Source organism: Balaenoptera acutorostrata, chromosome 13, assembly GCF_949987535.1.
Source record: "Balaenoptera acutorostrata chromosome 13, mBalAcu1.1, whole genome shotgun sequence".
Taxonomy (NCBI): Eukaryota; Metazoa; Chordata; class Mammalia; order Artiodactyla; family Balaenopteridae; genus Balaenoptera; species Balaenoptera acutorostrata.
This window is the reverse complement of record NC_080076.1, coordinates 26,723,526-26,742,004: the sequence shown is the minus strand read 5'-3', so window position 1 is coordinate 26,742,004 and position 18,479 is coordinate 26,723,526. Positions and strand designations below refer to the sequence as shown.

The 18,479-nt window shown below is 36.6% G+C and overlaps 1 protein-coding gene across 2 annotated transcripts in view; it reads right to left on the bottom strand.

Annotated features, from left to right (window-relative positions):
• SMAD2 (SMAD family member 2) overlaps positions 1-18,479 on the bottom strand; it is a 105,511-nt gene that overhangs the window by 60,091 nt on the left and 26,941 nt on the right. For both annotated transcript variants that reach the window (XM_057526466.1, XM_057526465.1), the window contains exon 2: positions 17,684-17,972. In XM_057526466.1, the coding sequence (XP_057382449.1) occupies positions 17,684-17,919 (236 nt within the window). In that variant the 5' untranslated portion in view covers positions 17,920-17,972. The remainder of the gene's footprint in view (positions 1-17,683; positions 17,973-18,479) is intronic.

Here is an 18,479-nt window from a genome sequence, read left to right as displayed (position 1 = left end):
TTTGAAGGCTCATACCACAGAAGCATATAAACCATTAAACAAGCTGTACTGTCCCTATAGTATTTGCACAATTTACTGCAGCAGTTAAACCACCAGTGTCAAAAGTAATAAGCCTCACTATGTTTTACTAATTCATTATTTTTCACGAACTTCTTGTCTAAAGAGTATATTTCTTCTACAAATCAAAAGGAGTAGGATCTAGACTGTCACTGGGGAAACCCATATAAGCAATGCTGAACACTGAGTAAAATGAAAGGGTTCAACAAAAGAAACTTCACTTGAGGCTCCAGCTCGATTACTGATGTACTCATGAAATACGGACTTCTAAGGAATAATCTGTAACCACCCATTCAAAAAAAAAATTTTTTTTAAAGCATTCCTGTTTTTATTTATTTTTTTAAAATGTATTTATTTATTTATTTTTGGCTGCTTTGGGTCTTCGTTGCTGCGCGCGGGCTTCCTCTAGTTGCGGCGAGCGGGGACTACTCTTCGTTGCGGTGCACGGGCTTCTCACTGCGGTGGCTTCTCGTGTTGCTGAGCACGGCCTCCAGGCGCGTGGGCCTCAGCAGTTGTGGCACACGGGCTCAGTAGTTGTGGCCCACGGGCCCAGCTGCTCCGCGGCATGTGGGATCCTCTCGGGCCAGGGATCGAACCCGTATCCCCTGCATTGGCAGGCGGATTCTTAACCACTGTGCCACCAGGAAAGCCCCACCCATTCAAAATTATTTCTACTTATAACAGATCAGTCCTTCCATTTTGTATATGACTAGTAAGACTAAAAGTTTATATCACCTCAGGAATCAAGAGCTGATAGCTGTAATAAAAAAATAAAGTCTCCGTAAGTATACGTACTACGTGTGTCTGTATACTTCACTTCATCACCATTATACAGCTGAGGGATGGGCAATGGAAAAAAAGAAAATGCCTACCTCCAGATAGTTTTTAACCTTCACTCCATCACCAAGAAAGGAGCTTTAGGTACAACCTTGTTCTTAACGAATTAGCAAAGGATACAAGTGAACAATTAAGAAATTTTCATTGGCTACAGAAAACTTAAGCAAATTGCCAACATTTATTTTAAGCATCTGCTATGTACCTGGCACTGTTCAAAGTGCTTCATATGTATTATCTAATTTACACTCATATCAACCCTACAAAGTGAATTAACATGACCATTATTTTCATATAAAGAAATAAATATGAGCAGCTAAATAACTCAAAAGGTCACAAAGCTATTAAGGTAACAGCCAGGATTTACATCCACTTCTGGCTGGCTTAAAAGCCTAAATTTTTCAAGGTATACTTCTGCCAAATGATGGTTTAAAATCTGTAGTTTCAAACTTTTATAGGAACATGTATTAACTATGTTTTCTTATTTTCTGTATCCTTGATACTCTGGCATTTGGAGCCTTGATCCTGGAGAGACTACCCCTCCCAGGTCTAGAGATGCCAAGGGACTTCCTTGAGAACTCACCTTTGAATACAAACCAACCGATCCAGAGCTCACACCCCTAGCTATTTAATCAAACTCTGACACACACCAAGCCAATATTCTTCCTGCCCTAAATAACCCTAGGGCTAGGTACTGGACAACTAGGAACCACCCCTACAGTCCAGAGACTGGCCAAAATTACTAAAACTACCTAATCCTAAACTTAACTCAGCATATCTACCCAGCACTGTCATTCCTTCCCTGGAAAACTCCAATAAAGGCTCTGAGCCATGCTGTCCTTGCCCCAATATCTATTAATCAATCCATCTTATTTTTTGATGCATTCAAAATTAAGTCGTAGATACTTCAAATCTAGACCTTAAAGAATGCGTATATTGTTAACTAGAGCTCACTGCTCACTCTTTTTTTGAGGTAACATTTACATAGTGTCAAACAAATCTTAATGGTACCATTTTGTTAGTTTTATCAAATACATAAATCGGGTAACCCTCCGTCCTGCCAAGAATTCCCTCCTACCCCTTTCTCAGTTAATCCCTGTAATCCCCTCCCCCACCCCCAAAGGCAATCACTGATGTGGTTTTTTTCCCATGATAGGCCATTCTGGTGGCTGTGCAGTGTTATTTCACTGCTTCACAATTTGCATTTTCCTGATGACTAACAATACTGCACACTTTCCATTTGCTCAGTGGCCCTTTCTATTGTGATGGAAATGGGCAATCTTTTGCCCATTTTTAAAATCAGGCTATTCCTCTTCTCATTACTGAGTTACAGAAATTCTTTATAAAGTGTGGATACAATCCTCTTGTCAGAAATATATTTTGCAAGTATTTTCTTCCACTCCATGACTTGTTTATTCATTTCTTAATGGTTTTTGATGAAATACTTTTTAATATTGATGAAGTCTAACTTAACAACTTCCTCTTATTGCTTTCCATATCCTTTAAAAACCCTTTGCCTACTTCCAAGTCACAAACGTCTTCTCCTATACAAGCTTGATAGTTTTAACTTTTAGATGAGAACTATGATCCATTTGGAATTAATTTTGTTGAATGGTTTAAGGTGGGGCCAAGGTTCATTCTTCCAGATGGAGAATCCAGTTCTCCCAGTATTAGTTATTGAAGACTTTCCTGTCCCTACTGGATTGCTTTGGCAAATCTGTCAAAAATCAAACAACCATATAAGTATCTATTTTAAGGTACTCTATTTTATCCCATTTATCTGTTTGTTTGTTTTTATGCCAGAAACACAATGTATGATTACTGTGGCTTCACAGAAAGTCTTGAAGTCAGATAATTTAAGTCTTCTAACTTTGTTGATCTTTTTCAAGATTGCTTTGGACATTCTAGGTCCTAAATTTTAGGATAAGTTTGTATATTCTATGAAAAACAAATATATTTTTAGGGTTTGATGGAGATTGATTTGATTCAGATTAAACTGGGAGAGAACTAACTTAATACTACTGAGTGCTCCAATTCACAAACATGGTATGTCTGTCAATTTATTGTATGGTAGTTCCAACATGAAGGTTGTCTCAGGGTTGGTCTCCATTGGTCTCCTGAGAAAGGGTCACATTTTCTTTGCTCTTCATGCGTTGAGTAACTTAAAGTCTGTATGCTGGACACTGTAAACATTACATGATGGAGATGCTAGATTCTGTTATATTCCTCTAAGTGTTAACTGTTCTTGTTTTGGCAGGCAATTAACTTGTTCACACTCAAACTCTGTCTTTGAACAATTCCAATTAGTTTTTCACCAGCCTAGTGATTTCAGCAAAGTTTTTAAGGAAAATCTGGGGCTCCCCTTCTGTGGCTCTCTCCATGCCAGAATTCTCCTCTCACTCTTCAGCAACTGTGGTTGTCCTAAACTCTGATCTCTGCTTCTTCAGGACAGAAAAGGTGGGTTTCATATTGAAATTGTAGCTACCCTGCACATTCTGCATGGATAAAAGCTGTAAGAACAGAAAATTCACCTCATGTCACTTGTTTCTTCCAAGGGTCAAATCTCCTTCAAAATGTCTATTTTGTTTGTTCATTCTCTAGTGCCTTATTTTTCTTTTTATTTTGTGCAGAGTTTATAATTGTTATCTGAGGGAGTCTAAGTCTGATAAAAGCATATCTGGCTATATGAGAAGAATTCTCTCCCCATTTGTTTAGTCTTCTTTAATTTTTCTCATTAAGGTTTTGAAATTTCAGTGTACAGATCTTATGTCTTTAAAAAAATGTATTCCTAGGTATTTTAATTTTATTGGTGTTACTATTCATAGAATTCTTAATATTACTTCCATTTGTCTGCTGTTAATATTTATGAATATTTATGAAAATACAACTGATCTTGTAAAATGAAGCCTTGCTAAATTTACTTGTTTGCTTTAGTGACTGTTTTTGTAGATTCCTTAAGGTTTCTTACATAATCATATCATCTAGAAAAAGCAAGAGTTTTGACCCATTCTTTCAGATATTTATGCCTCTTATATTTCATTTTCCTGCCTCACTGCACTGGCTAGGTCCTCTACTAAAATAATGAATTGAAGAAGACACAAGAATGAACATCCTTGCTTGTCCTACTTCTGATCTTAGGGAAAACATATTGTGAGTAAGTATATTCTGTTTGGTTTTTTTTTTTTAATTGTTTAGCCACTCTGTGAAACAGCTTGACAGTCTCTTTTAACTTTATTTATTTATTTATTTTTGGCTATGTTGGGTCTTCGTTTCTGTGCGAGGGCTTTCTCCAGTTGCGGCAAGCAGGGGCCACTCTTCATCGCGGTGCGCGGGCCTCTTACCATCGCGGCCTCTCCTGTTCCGGAGCACAGGCTCCAGACGCGCAGGCTCAGTAGCTGTGGCTCACAGGCTTAGTTGCTCCGCGGCATGTGGGATCTTCCCGGACCAGGGCTCGAACCCGCGTTCCCTGCACTGGCAGGCAGATTCTTAACCACTGCACCACCAGGGAAGTCCGAGTAAGTATATTCTTAAGCTGTCAGTTTTTCTTAAATGCCCTTTATCAGACTGAGGAAACGTCTTTATATTTCTCATTAGCTGGGAGTGTTTGTCATGAATGGATGAATTTTTGTTAAATGCTTCTGACCAAGTAAAGTGATCAAGATTGTTTCTCTCCTTTGTTAGTGCTGTGCATTACACTGATTAATTTTTGAATATTATAAACTAACCTTGCATTGTTGAGCTAAGTCTCACTCGATCATGATGTGCTCTTTGTATATTGCTGGAGTATATGTTTTGTTAACAATTTTTTAAACCTATGTTCATGACAAGTATTAGTCTCTAAATATTCTCCTTTTGGTGCCATCTTCGTCAGGTTTTGCTATCAGGGTTATAGAGACCTCATAAAATAACTCTGTTTTTCTGAGTTTCTATGAGAATGATGTTATTTCTTGCTCAAATGCTTGAATTTACCAGTAAAACCAACTGGACCTGGAGTTTTTTTTGTGGGAAAGATTTTGATTATGAATTCAAGTTTTTTAATTGATTATAGGGCTATCCAAATCTTCCACGTCCTCTTGCACCAGCCAGGGTAACATGTTTTTAAAGAAATTTGACTATTACAAATTATTGACATAAAGTTGTTTAAAATATATCCATAGTATGCTTCTAATGCCTGTAGGATCTAGCATGATAATATCTCTTTCATTTCATACATAGCTAATTTATGGTTATGGGCACTCTCTTTTTTTTCTCCATCAGCATTATAGGAGTTTATTCAATTTTATTGATCTTTCTAAATAATCAGCTTTTGGATTTATCATCTCTGTTGTCTGTTTTCTAATCATTGATTTTCTGCTCTTATTTTTATTATTTCTTCCTTCTACTTACTTTCCATTTTCTTTGACCTTTTTTCCTAGTTCCCTAGGTGACGTCTTAGATAACTTTTCTTTTCTAGTATAATTATTTAAAGCTATAAATTTCCCTTTAAGCACTGTTTTAGCTGCATCCCACTTATTTGATATGGTATAACTCGATTATCATTCAGTTGGATATGTATTCTAATTTTGCTCATGGTTCTCTTCTAAATGACCCACAGGTCAAAGAATTATAATAATTTCCATTTTTAATATGTCTTGCTGGTATTAATTTCTAATTTTGTTCTACTGTTGGCAGAGAACATACTCTGTTGACTTCAATCCTTTAAAATTTATTGAGACTTGTGCCCTGCAAATAGTCTTTCCTGGTGATGTTACCAAGAGCACTTGAAAAGACTGTTATTATACTGATTTTAGATTTAGATCTTCTATGCCTTTACTTACTTTTTTGGTCTAATTGAACTCTCCAACTATTACCACAAATTTGTCATTTTGACCCATTAATTCTATCCAGTTTTACTCATGTATTCTGAAGCTTTTTTTATTAAGTAGATACACATTTATGGTTATGGCTCCTCAGAGATATCATTTTATAATCTTCTGACCCTCTTGCTTCTGCAAAAGGTCACCTGTCCTTCACATCATCATTCCCCGGTATGTAACATGTCATTGCTCACTGGCTGCTTTCAAGACTTTCTCTTTCATGAGTTTGACTATGATGCACCTAGGTATGGTTTACTTTTCATTTATCCTTATTGAGTTTAATGAGGAATCTGACTCCATTCTTGATATATGACTGTTAAGAGTTTCAAGTCCCATCATGTCCTCATCCCCTCTGCCTCAAATCTGAGCAAGCTGATAAGGAAGCCCTTGGGGCTGGTGAGAATTTTAAACCAGGCAAGTTTGGGCACACACAGGAGTGCAGGAATTATCACCCCAGCCCCACGTCTCCTGTCACTCCTTTCTCAAGTAATTTTTGGACCACTTTGGGAGCCTGCCCTGCTTTCCCCAGAAAGCCTCATCATATGAGCAATAATCTTTTTCATGCCCTTTCAGTATATGTTTGGCTTCATCAGTCTCACATCAAAATCAAACTTGGGGAGGGATCCACCCCACATATAGTTCACACTGATTAAGCACATACTATATATCAAGTATAGCACTAAGTCCGTACACATACTGAATTACTTAATCTTCCAACAACCCACAATTTAGGCAGTTACCGCATTTGACAAATGAGATAATGGAAGCACAGAGATCAAGTGACATGTCTAAGGTCATACAGCTAGCAAGTGGCGGGGAGAGAGGCTGCATTCCTAATTACCAACACTATTCTGTCTCATATAGTTTACTAAAAATAAAAACATAGCAAGACAAAATTAAAACAATAACTTTGGTATAGAATCTCTGATAAGTAAAGCATTATAGAATGTGCTTAATTATAAAAACTAGAGATTTCACTGTAAGAGTTATAATTTCTCAGGAAAAAAACCTCTTTGGACAAGGAAATTAGTAGAGCCACTCCCAAATTAAAATAGGGGGAGACAATAAAATTTCCATAGAGTCCAATAAGATAAAACTGATACTCTTCTTCTTCGGTTTGGAACAGCTCTTTTTAGAAGCAGAAGAAAGGACCAAGTAATGATTGGAAAAAATTTTTACCTTTCCCTTTAAGGTTATGTTGAAAACACTACTTTGAGATCTTGCTAGATGTTTCTACTGCCTTTGAAAAATAACAAAATATCTCCCACACAAATAAAATAGTCCCTATCATTGAAAAGATTTAAATATCAGTTCTAAAAATAGTTGCTCAAAATATTTCAAGTCCTTCCAAAAAAACAGAAACTTTTACTTAAGAAGGAAAAAAAAAAAAAAGCTAACACCAAAATAGGCTCAGGAACATTTATTTTAATAATATAGCTGATGGATTTTCTAAATTTATTTTAATACATATTCTCTGTTTTTAACAATTAAATAGTATCCTAAAAGACAAAAGAAATCCTAAGAGAAAATATAAGTACATGGTCATTCCAATCTCTTAAATTAAATGCATAAAACATAAAACAAGGATCGCACTACAGAATAGAGTTCTGTAAAAACTCAACTTATTAATCACACGTTTTTATAATGTTGTAGTTGGTTGTAAAATAAGGTGTTTTTTTTTTTTAACATCTTTATTGGATGTTAAATTGCTTTATTGGATGTAAAGCATCTAATTGCGTTACAATGGTGTGTTAGTTTCTGCTTTATAAAGGAAAGGTTTTTTAATCTGACAATTTTAATATTAGCATCCTACAAAATAAAAATTAACTCACATTTGTATAGCACTTTGAAGTTGACAATGTGCTTTCACATGAAGAAGTTAAAATGTTTTATAAAGTTAATGCAAATTATATAAGCCATCACATAATAACTATGGGGAAAAATTATTTTAAGTTACTTAAATTATTTTTCATTATAAATTTTTGTTCAGTATCTGACTCTGAACTTTTACAGCATCCTTAACACAAATATAGCCTCCCTTTAACCTCCTCTCCCCCACTGGCCTAGCAAACATGGAGTAAACTAAGTTAGCGAAAAACTATATCCTCTTCTTACATAAGTTAAAAAGCGATAAAGATAAGCAAAGTTCATGAAAGAAAAAAGTCTGAGATGCAGGAGTTAATCAAAATTTATATACTTTAGTTCTAATTTAAGCACTATTCATGATCATAGTTTCGTAAGAGTCTCAAGACAACCATTTCACAGTGCTTCCCATAATAACCCAAAAGCAAAGCTAAAGTAATGCTGGATTTTGAGAACAGAGATTAAACTAACAGTTCAAGGGAAAAAAATGTGATGGTAATAGAAGAAGACTCTAGTTGTAATAAAATTGTCTCTTTGGAAATAAAGCATCATTGGATAATTTAACAGGTATATGGTCAGATGGTTTCTGTTTAGAAAAAAAGTTCTGTTAAAATGCTACATACTTCATGCAGATGTAACATTCCTCCATTCTCCCCATATAGTCTACCTGTCCCCAGCACCACTAAATTTGGATTCCCAAGTTTTCAAAAGGAGAATATAGACAGCTTATTTAAAAAGCTGGATTTGTTGAGTCTTCCCATATCATTACCCTCAGGCAAGCTTCTGTCAAACTGTTTTCCTCCTTTCTGCGTTAAATTTCAAAAAGACCCCATGGCTGTTCTAGTCACACCCAAATAGATTATATATATATGTATATGTATATGTATATGTATGTATGTATATATATATATATAACACAATAAACCTCTTGGCAGAAATTAAAATTTTACTACCCTGATCTAAATCAAAACTTTATTCTCTCATTCAATTTTGCTAACTTCACCTCTTCCGGGGCTCTGTGTTACTTTTAGGGGCCCTGTAGGTTCTGGAACATCAAGAAGAGGGGGTTTTAGGGGAAGAGGGAACAGCCTTATAAGGTCAGAAGCCCACATGCAGCCTCTTCCCTGTAGTTAGTTCCTGTTGCAGGAATTTCTCTGGCTGTTTGGCTTGGGTCACTCTGACTTCCCAAGTTGAGCCTCTTGATCTTTTCAAGACAAGTCAACTTCAACTACCTTAGTAAACTCCACCTGGCCCATGGGAAAATTCTTGCACCTTTGATGCACTGCACTGTGAACGTGCAGACCATTCCAACAGTGCCCTTCCTTCATTCTACTGATGCAGGAGCAGCTCCAGCTGCTCTCTCATTTTTTAGCCTTTTTCAGGTGACAGTCAGGTACCAGTCTATTTATCTCCCAAACCTCATGTCAAACTGAGAAGTTCCCTGAAGCCGCTCAATTTGGATGAAGAAAGGGGAAATGCCACAGAATACCCTCCTCTCTCCCAAGTTTTCACATGGGATCCCTTCCACAAACTCTTGTATTTTATTTACATGGCTCAGAGGTCAGTGATGGGTTAACTATAGCAATACTTGTCTCAGCTAATCCTTTCTGCAAGTCCTGCATGAATGGTATAGCACCTCAATTCTCAGTGTAGGTTACTTGCAATCAGTTGTTCTCAGATTTCGGGTCTCTGAATAAATATCAGAAGAGTCCCACGTTCAAAAGCTGTTACAATTTTGCTTCCAGGTAAGACATAAGCAGGTCATAGCAGGCTAATGTTCCCTACTGCAACAACTAGGGGGAAAAAAATAACAAAAAATACTTATTCAAAGACAATGGAGAGCTATTAAAGTAATGAGATCCAAATGAACAAAGACTGCGAGAAGAGAGAACACTTTCTGGTGAACTGACAATTGTCTGTCATTTCCTTCCCTGGGGTCACCTGCAGATTCTAGGTACAGGCTGAGCATCAGGCTCGGTCTGGGAAGAAAAACTCTACTGAAGAAAATAACACAGTCAAACTTTTGACAATCACAAGATTCTCCTTCCTCAAATACTGCCTGATTTTAAAAATGCAAGCATCAGGAGGCTCAAGAGCCAAACTCAAACTATGGAAGAAGAGTAGAAGTGAATCTCCCACAGCGTTTGAGGGAGTGGATGACAGAGACCTGCCAGGCTTTTAAGCAAAATCCCAGGAGAATCTTATTTGCAGAAAAGGTACGTGCCAGTGTAGACTAAATCAAATTAAAATGGCAACCAAGCCTCAACCCAGCTCAATCCCTGAGAAGATTAAGGTGATCCAGCCTATCTACCTGACAGGGGAAAGCATCATTTGCAGCATCTATAATTCTCTTGTATGCAATATATGGCGTACAATCAAAATTACACAGCACATGAAGAGGCAGGAAAATGTGATGATAATCAAAAGAATGAACAGACAATAACAGAAGCAGACCTAAAGATGATCCAGATATTAGAGATGACAGGGACTATAAAATAACTACTATAAATATATTAAAGAAAATTCAGGAAAATAGAAAAAACAGGTGAAGAATTGCAATAGAGATTCAGAATCTATAATATCAAAGGAACATACTAAAAATGAAAAATATAGTATTTTAAATTAAGAACTTATTGAATATGTTTAACAGAAGACTGAACATAGCAGAAAATCGGAGCAGTAAACTCAAACTTAGGTCAATAGAAAATATCCGAACTGAAAGAGGAAAAACAAAAAGAATGTAAAGAACAGAGCATAAGAGACATGTGGACCCAGTCATTTCAGTCCAATTGCCAGGTAAGATTTAACACAAGATTGAAGAATATCCTAAACTGGTGTTTTACTACTAGTTTCCATCTTCACAGTCTATGTGTGGTACTGTCAATTTCAGGTCCCTTAGATCAGTGGTCCCCAACCTTTTTGGCACCAGGGACCACTGTGTGGAAGACAATTTTCCCACAGACCGGGGTGGGGGGGTGGGGGAGCTGTTTTCAGGATGATTCAAGCGCATTACGTTTATTGGGCACTTTATTTCTATTATTGTTACATTGTAATATAAAATGAAATAATTATACAACTCACCATAATGCAGAATCAGTGGGAGCCCTGAGCTTGTTTTCACTTGACACTCACTGATAGGGTTTTGATATGAGTCTGCAAGCAATTTATTATGGTCTCTGTGCAGTCAAACCTCTCTGCTGATGATAATTTGTATTTGCAGCCGCTCCCCAGCACCGCCTCAGCCCCACCTCAGATCATCAGGCATTAGATTCTCATAAGGAGCACACAACCTACATACCTTACAGGCGCAGTTCACAGTAGGGTTCCCGCTCCTATGAAAATCTAATGCCGCCCGCTGATCTGACAGGAGGCGGAGCTCAGGCGGTAACACGAGCGACGGGGAGCAGCTGTAAATACAGATGAAGCTTCGCTCACTCGCCCGCCGCTCACCTCCTGCTGTGCGGCCCGGTTCCTAACAGGCCATGGACCGGTACCAGTCCATGGCCCGGGGGTTGGGGACCCCTGCCTTAGATGGTAGTGGTACATTTACTCGTATCACCAGCGGGGACGACATAGGCCTGGAAACACTCTACTACAAGACAGGCAGGAGAAGGAGCAAACAATATAGTTCAATGTTGTCCCCAATAATAATGATCTTCCTAGAATGTGGTTAGTCACATAGTCTGGGCAAGCTGGAATGGTTCCAGATAAGACTGGAAAGAGACCAAAGATGTTGAGAAAATAAAAGATGGTTATAATTTTTTAAATGCTTATTATTTTAGCTAGGTTGATTCTAAGTTGAGAAATGAATTCTTTAAAGCCAATACGTTACGTGAATGGGACAAGAAAAGTGGGGATGACGCTTGTTGCATCGAGCGTTAAATTTAAAATTATAGATATTAATTAATCTGGGTAATAATCCTATAATTTTATAAAGGAACCTAGGTCCTAGGGCAGGTGGATGTTTTCCCTGATCAGATGATAAAAATGCCCTACGGAAGAATATATCATATACACAAAAGGGCTCTGAATACCAGGGTCCTAGAGCATGAGCTCCCTCAATAAAAAAGAACTGTAAATGTAGGCACCAGATAAAGGTTAAGGGTCTTAGCAAAGTGTCTTTCAAACTGTGTTTCACAGGACCATAGTGAAGTGCTCATTACAAGCGCCTTCACAACTTATACACAGAACATATAGAAAGAAAATGACAAGTTGGATGCTGAGGCTGATAATCTCAAAGTTCTAGTTTGCATTTATAAAATGTTTCATTGTTTTGATGAATTGATTTTATAAATAAATGTTATACTAAATTATGATAGTTGTCTGGCAGAAATGTTAACTAAACAAAGATAGACAATAGAATTTAATGTGAGTTCTTTTAGAAAACCTGGAAGGAAAATGAAGACATGGAATATCTGTGAATATTTCAAACAAATCATACTCATGGCTGTAGTGCTTTATAGCTTACAAACTAAACTTAACATTATTTCAAAGGACCCAAAAATAGTACTGTGAAAGAACTCAAATAGTACCACCCGTTTCACAGATGAAGAAACAGTCAAAAGTATAATCACATGCCTCAGGATTCACATTCATCAGTACTGAAGAAGCTGACTCAAAAACAAGTCATCAAACTTCAGAGTTCTTTCTGTCATAGTATTCCATATATATTATCTCATACACACACACCCTCACACACACAGTCTATATCTATGTGTGAACGAGGGAGAGAGAATTATTCCCTTCTGAAATAACAAAAAAGCACTAATTTAAGAAGAACTGAAGGATACTATAGTTTGGTTTTAAAAGACTTCTCTTTAATTCTTCCTGGGTTATCCAGAGAAGTAAAAGGGTAGTAATACAAAATCAAAAATAAAAGTTGACAATCTGCATAAAGTTTATTTCAATTACTCTGATACTTAAAAATTTAGAAGATGAAAAACAAAATCCAAATGTTAGCAACAGCATTAACAAGAAACATATCCTATAAGGATATATAAGACACTAGTAATACAACTGGGTGAGGAGATGGGTGACAACAAGAGGGGGAGGGACACATTTTTCCACTGTATAATCTGTGTTTGAATTTGGAAACATGTACATATACTACTTTGTTTTAAGGAACATACTTTTTGAAGGAAAAAATATAAATACATTTATTAGAATGTTAAGAAAATGAAAATATAATTGCCCTTTAACAGAAAAATTGACTTAATTTAAAGGGTAAAAAAAGCGAAGCCAAGAATAGTCTGAGTATTGCCCAAAAGTTATTTTTAAACATTTCATTGGGCTTCCCTGCTGGTGCAGTGGTTAAGAATCTGCCTGCCAATGCAAGGGACACAGGTTCCAGCCCTGGTCCGGGAAGATCCCACATGCCGCGGAGCAACTAAGCCCGTGAACCACAACTACTGAAGCCCGCACGCCTAGAGCCCATGCCCCGCAACAAGAGAAGCCACCGCAATGAGAAGCCCACACACCGCGACGAAGAGTAGCCCTGGCTCACCACAACTAGAGAAAGCCCACGCGCAGCAACAAAGACCCAACGCAGCCAAAAAATAAATAAAAATAAATTTTTAAAAATTATTAAAAAAATAATAAAGTAAAACAAACCATTAAAAAAACATTTAATTATGCTGACTGCAAAAGTAAAACGTACTTTCATAGATAAATATTAGGGAAAAATTACAGGACATTTCTTTTTTTAGGTAATCCATAAATAATCACTATTAACAATTTGATGTATTTCTCTAAAGTTTCAAGATTAAGTGTCAACATTTTTGGAAGTACTGCTTTATCAAGTTAAGAAAATTCCTATTTCTAATTTGTTAACATGAATACTGAATTTTATAGAAAGCTCTTTCTAGATCCACCAAGATCAGAGTGTTCATAAATATAAATACAGAGTATCTTATATTAATGGATTTCCTGTAGGTGAATCATACTAGCATTCCTGCAATAAACCTTACCTAGTCATGATTTTGTGGTTTTGTTTTTATAATTCAAGCTTTTTCATTTATAATTTTTGCATTTGTTTTTATCAGTAAGATTGATATAAACTTTACTTTTACTATTCATTTTCAATTCTGGTATAAAATGAGTTGGGTAAGTTTCCTTTATTATTAGAGTTAAGGAAACTGTGGGTTAGGATTTGGTTTCTCTAATTCTTTGCTATTATAAACAATGCTGAAATGAACACCAGAAATCTTGGACCATATTCCTGATTATTTCCTTAAGATGAAAGATCAAAATGTAATTATATGGTCAAAGTACCACCTTAGGAAAGCCCTTATAATTTATGTTTATGAAAATAAATTCTTCATTCTTACACATTTATGTACAATGGATATTATCAAATTGGCATTTCAGACCTCACAGCCACTTGTTTTAAACTTTACAACTCTCCATCCCCACTGCTGTTTGGATTTTGCTTTACTGTAGATTAAATGCACTGAAAGTCATTTTTTCTTCTTCTGACTGATTCATTACCTAAATATCAATTGCCATTCTGATTTTATGACTGAGTTGTCCTCCATTTGTTAGTCTCAAAAAATTGAGATGGAAAAGCTTCATGAAACTTTATACTATTCAGCTCATTGTAGCTTAATAGGTTAAGATCTACCCATGAATCACTTTGTGCCACCACATAAAACAGTAGGAAGGAAGCAGTGACACATATGGGTAGTAGCTTCTATCCCTTCAGAGACAAAGCGATGAAGGCAGAGTTAATTATGTGAGGGGGATGGGAGGGACATAAAGTCAGGACTATGTTCCTAACTGCAATTTAGTCCCACTCTAACATTAGAAGATGGGGGTTGGAGGAAAGGAAACTGTTAAGAAGAGTCAATGAAACAGGTTTTTTTTAACAGAAAACATTTGTCATTTTAAAACATTAAGTAATTTATGTTTCATGTTCATTAATACATGATGAATACATCAATACCTTCAGGTATTTTATTGACAACTTATTTGCAATTTTAAGTTAATAAGCTTACAGTAAATCCACCATGTATTACATTTTAAATAATTTTGTTTAAGCTATGGTTCGGATTCCTCCATAATGGACCCTTTCCACACCCATTCCCCACCTTTTACAGTCTATATAATTAAGAATTGACTGAATGTTTAAATACATTTAGTAGTTAAGAGATGACTAATAATCTGACACAATATAACTGTTCTATTATTAAAAACAAACTTTATAAAATATATGGCTCCAAAATATAGTGCAAGAAACTTAAGTTTTTTGATAAACAGCCAATATTAACAAATCTACATTTCTTGAAATATTAGAAAAAAAAGACCACCAAATTAGACAAGCAAGTTCCTAAGCTTCAAGGAACTTTTAAAGAGTGAAAAACAAGATACTGGACAAGCGCCACTTCACTTTCATTACTCAGGTAAAAGTGCGGGGAAAAAAATCTTTAAATGATGAAAAAGCCCTAGAATATGAAAAAAAAAAAGCTCTAAAAACTAGACTGTAAAACGAAGACTGGAAAATAAGGAAAAGAAATTCGACTAAAGAGACTTCCACAGTTTAAATAGAAGGTCTATACATTTCAATCATGAGGCTGCTTCCTACTGTATCTCCTTAAGAGACAGGACTGCATGACTCTCCTCTCAGTTCTGTTCTGCCAACAACCTCACTGCACTGGCACCGGAGCCCTAGATGAAGCTGTGCAAAAGCATGGCCCCCTGTCTTCCTGGATCACACAGCTCCCTTGGATGAGGAGACAACATACTAACTGGTCTCCCTGTCTCCACTCTTGACAGTCTCACAACCATTTTCCTCACTTCTTTACCTAAGACTCTTTGACAACTCCCCCATCACCCAATCACACTCATGTTCAGTGTGAACCCCCCAGCGCAGGATGTGGTGCTTCCTCACTACCACACAGCCTCTGAGTCCTGCCATATCCCACCTCCCACCTGACACTCCCAGGACCCCCATCACCAGTCCTCTCAACACCCCAGGGTCACTCTGGATGAATGGAGCTTCTCCTGACTAAATTCCTCCTTTACCTCCACCCAACTCAGGCACCAATCTTTCTCCAGGAGGAAATTTTCCACAAGCCACAGAGGAGGGAAGGGTCCCCACTTTGGACACAGCTCCCTAAGCATACAGCTTTCAGAACACCTCCTGCACATTATGAAATTATCTTTCTTATTTTTTAAAGTTTACCTCCCTTACTAGGAAGTAAGCAACTCAAGAGCAAAGACTGTATGTTTATAAATGTTTACTGAACTGAAATACCAGGCACTATACAATGAAAAATGAACACAAAAAACCTGACTTATTCTTAACCAATTCATCAGCAAGTCCTGTCAGTTCAACTGCCAACCAAATCCATCCACTTCCGGTGGCAGCACAGCCTCCATGCCAGCCCAACCTCTGGCATCTCTATTTTGGACTGCTTCAATAGCCTCCTGATTTCCCCGCTTGCAGACCACTATACCATACCAGTCTACTACACACACACGTGCACACACACACCACTACACCACTACCCACCCCCAGCCCCAACCACGTGTGTCCGGCAGCCAGAATGATCTTTGTAAAAATATAAATGTAAAAAATTCTTTAAAAATGGATTAAAATCTGAAAATCCACTTAAAAATCTTATTTGCTTTCTACTACACTGACACTAAAATTCCAACTGCCCTACGATGCCCTCTATGATCTGACCCTTTCCAAGTTTTGTACTCATTTTGTATCACTCCATCTCTACTGCGATACAGTAAGTCCTCCAATACAATAAGCTATGTCCTGACTTGGCATCTTTACACTCACTCCTTCCTCTGCCTAGAAGACCTCCCTCAGCTAGCTGCTACTTCTCAAAGCTCAGGTTAAGTGTCACAATCCCATCCAAAGCAGTTTTACCCCTCAGTCGTCGTTTTCTTTGTACTCATTACCATATCAAATTAGATTAATTTGTCCACTTGTTTACTGTGTACATCTATCCCTGAGGAGGGCAGGAACTTTGGGTTTTGTTCATACTGTATCTATCCCATGTGCTTAAAACCAGTGCCTTGTACACAGCAGGCATTCATAAACACTTCTAAAACGAAAGAATAAACCAGGAAAAGTGACTCTTATTTAAGAAATACATGAAACAAGTGAGGTAAAAGAAATGGATAATTAACCTACCAAACAAGGGAGGAAACATTCTACTGTTAGTATTTGCAAGCAGACAGGCTGGTGTTATTAGGCTCTATTATCAACAAGCATCCAGAGTGTATTTCCCAAAACTCATTAGAAACGTGTCAAGTAGAATGGTTTTACGTGCCATATGCTAGCCTATGTGTATGACACCGAAAACAATCATTTTTAGAAAATGCTATAAACTGACACTCCCGCAAACCCTGTAATGTGCACAACTATAGTAGTACACATTACAACACTTAAAAACCACTTGCTACTTTATTTTAAAAAACAGTATTTCTGACAGTGGTACTGATCTGTAAATGATTAAATTTACACTAATAAAACTTCAACCTCTTAAGTAATAGGTCCTTCTAATACAAGAGGTAGGTCTTTAAGACAGGTTCTGACCACCTATGACAGCTAGGAAGCTGTCTCACATACCGTTCTTTGTTAGAAGTAATGCTGCAACTCAAGCAAAAACTATATAAAATTCATCACAATGTTAGCAGCCTCTGTTAACTCCTTACTGAAGTTCTGACCAAGGGAGAAGAAAACTGTCAGTCACTACGGCACTAATGATAGAAAAATCTTTGAATCTTTATTCAAATGTCATTCAATCACAGAAATTAGGATAACATACAATGAAGCATTTAGGCAATGAAGGTAAATAAAGACAGTGAAGATAAAAATACAATCTAAGTATTTTATTTTGCTGGATTAAACCTTCTCACTGTTCAAGAAAATGCTTTGTAAAATAAACAAGTCTTAACGAGTCAAAATTAATATGACAGGTTAAAAATAGCTGTCATATTTTAAAAATCACTATTGACAGGTCACTTGAAAGTAACAAAATTTCAATAACTTCCCTTCAGATTCCTTTAAGCAATTTTCAACAGTATGGCCATCAAATTCCTGATCTAACAACACTTACCTTGGTATGGTAACACATTTAGTATTACAATTTTGAGTGGTGATGGCTTTCTCAAGCTCATCTAATCGTCCTGTTTTCTTTAGCTTCTTCACCAAACTTTTAACTGCTTTCTCACACCACTTTTCTTCCTGTCCATTCTGCTCTCCACCACCTGCTCCTCCAGATCCACCAGCTGATTTTTTCCATCCCAGCAGTCTCTTCACAACTGGTGGAGTGAATGGCAAGATGGACGACATGTTCTTACCAAAGGCAGCGATCCACTCTAAGAAAATATCCTCCTTAATCTAACCTAGAAAAGATATGGAAAGGATAATTTAGAGGCTAACTTTACAATCAACTACTTGTTTCAACACAGTATCAAAAGCAAATTACAGAATGCAATAGAAATTCAAATTATTTCTTTCACAACAGACATTCAGAAGTTATCTTTTTCACCCCTGAAAATGACTTTACTAATTTAAATGAACTGTGCAAACAAATCCTTCTAAAAACAAGACAGTGTTATAAGTAGACAAATAAAATAATTTTGCAAGTAAAATCTTTTATCTTTATCAACACTGGACAAGTTTATCACTACCCATACTACTTTATTTTTAACTTTTAATAGTATCAATAAAATATCTTCACCAAAAGAAAGTTTTCCTCACTTTTTAGAATTTCAATCTATTCTCAAAACACGTAACAAAAATATTTTTAAAAATTTACAAGCTCAATATCCCCAAAGTTTTAAAGTTTCATAACCAAGTATCATAAAGTAAAATGTAAAGTTATAACAAGGGAAAAGGCATGAAGTGTG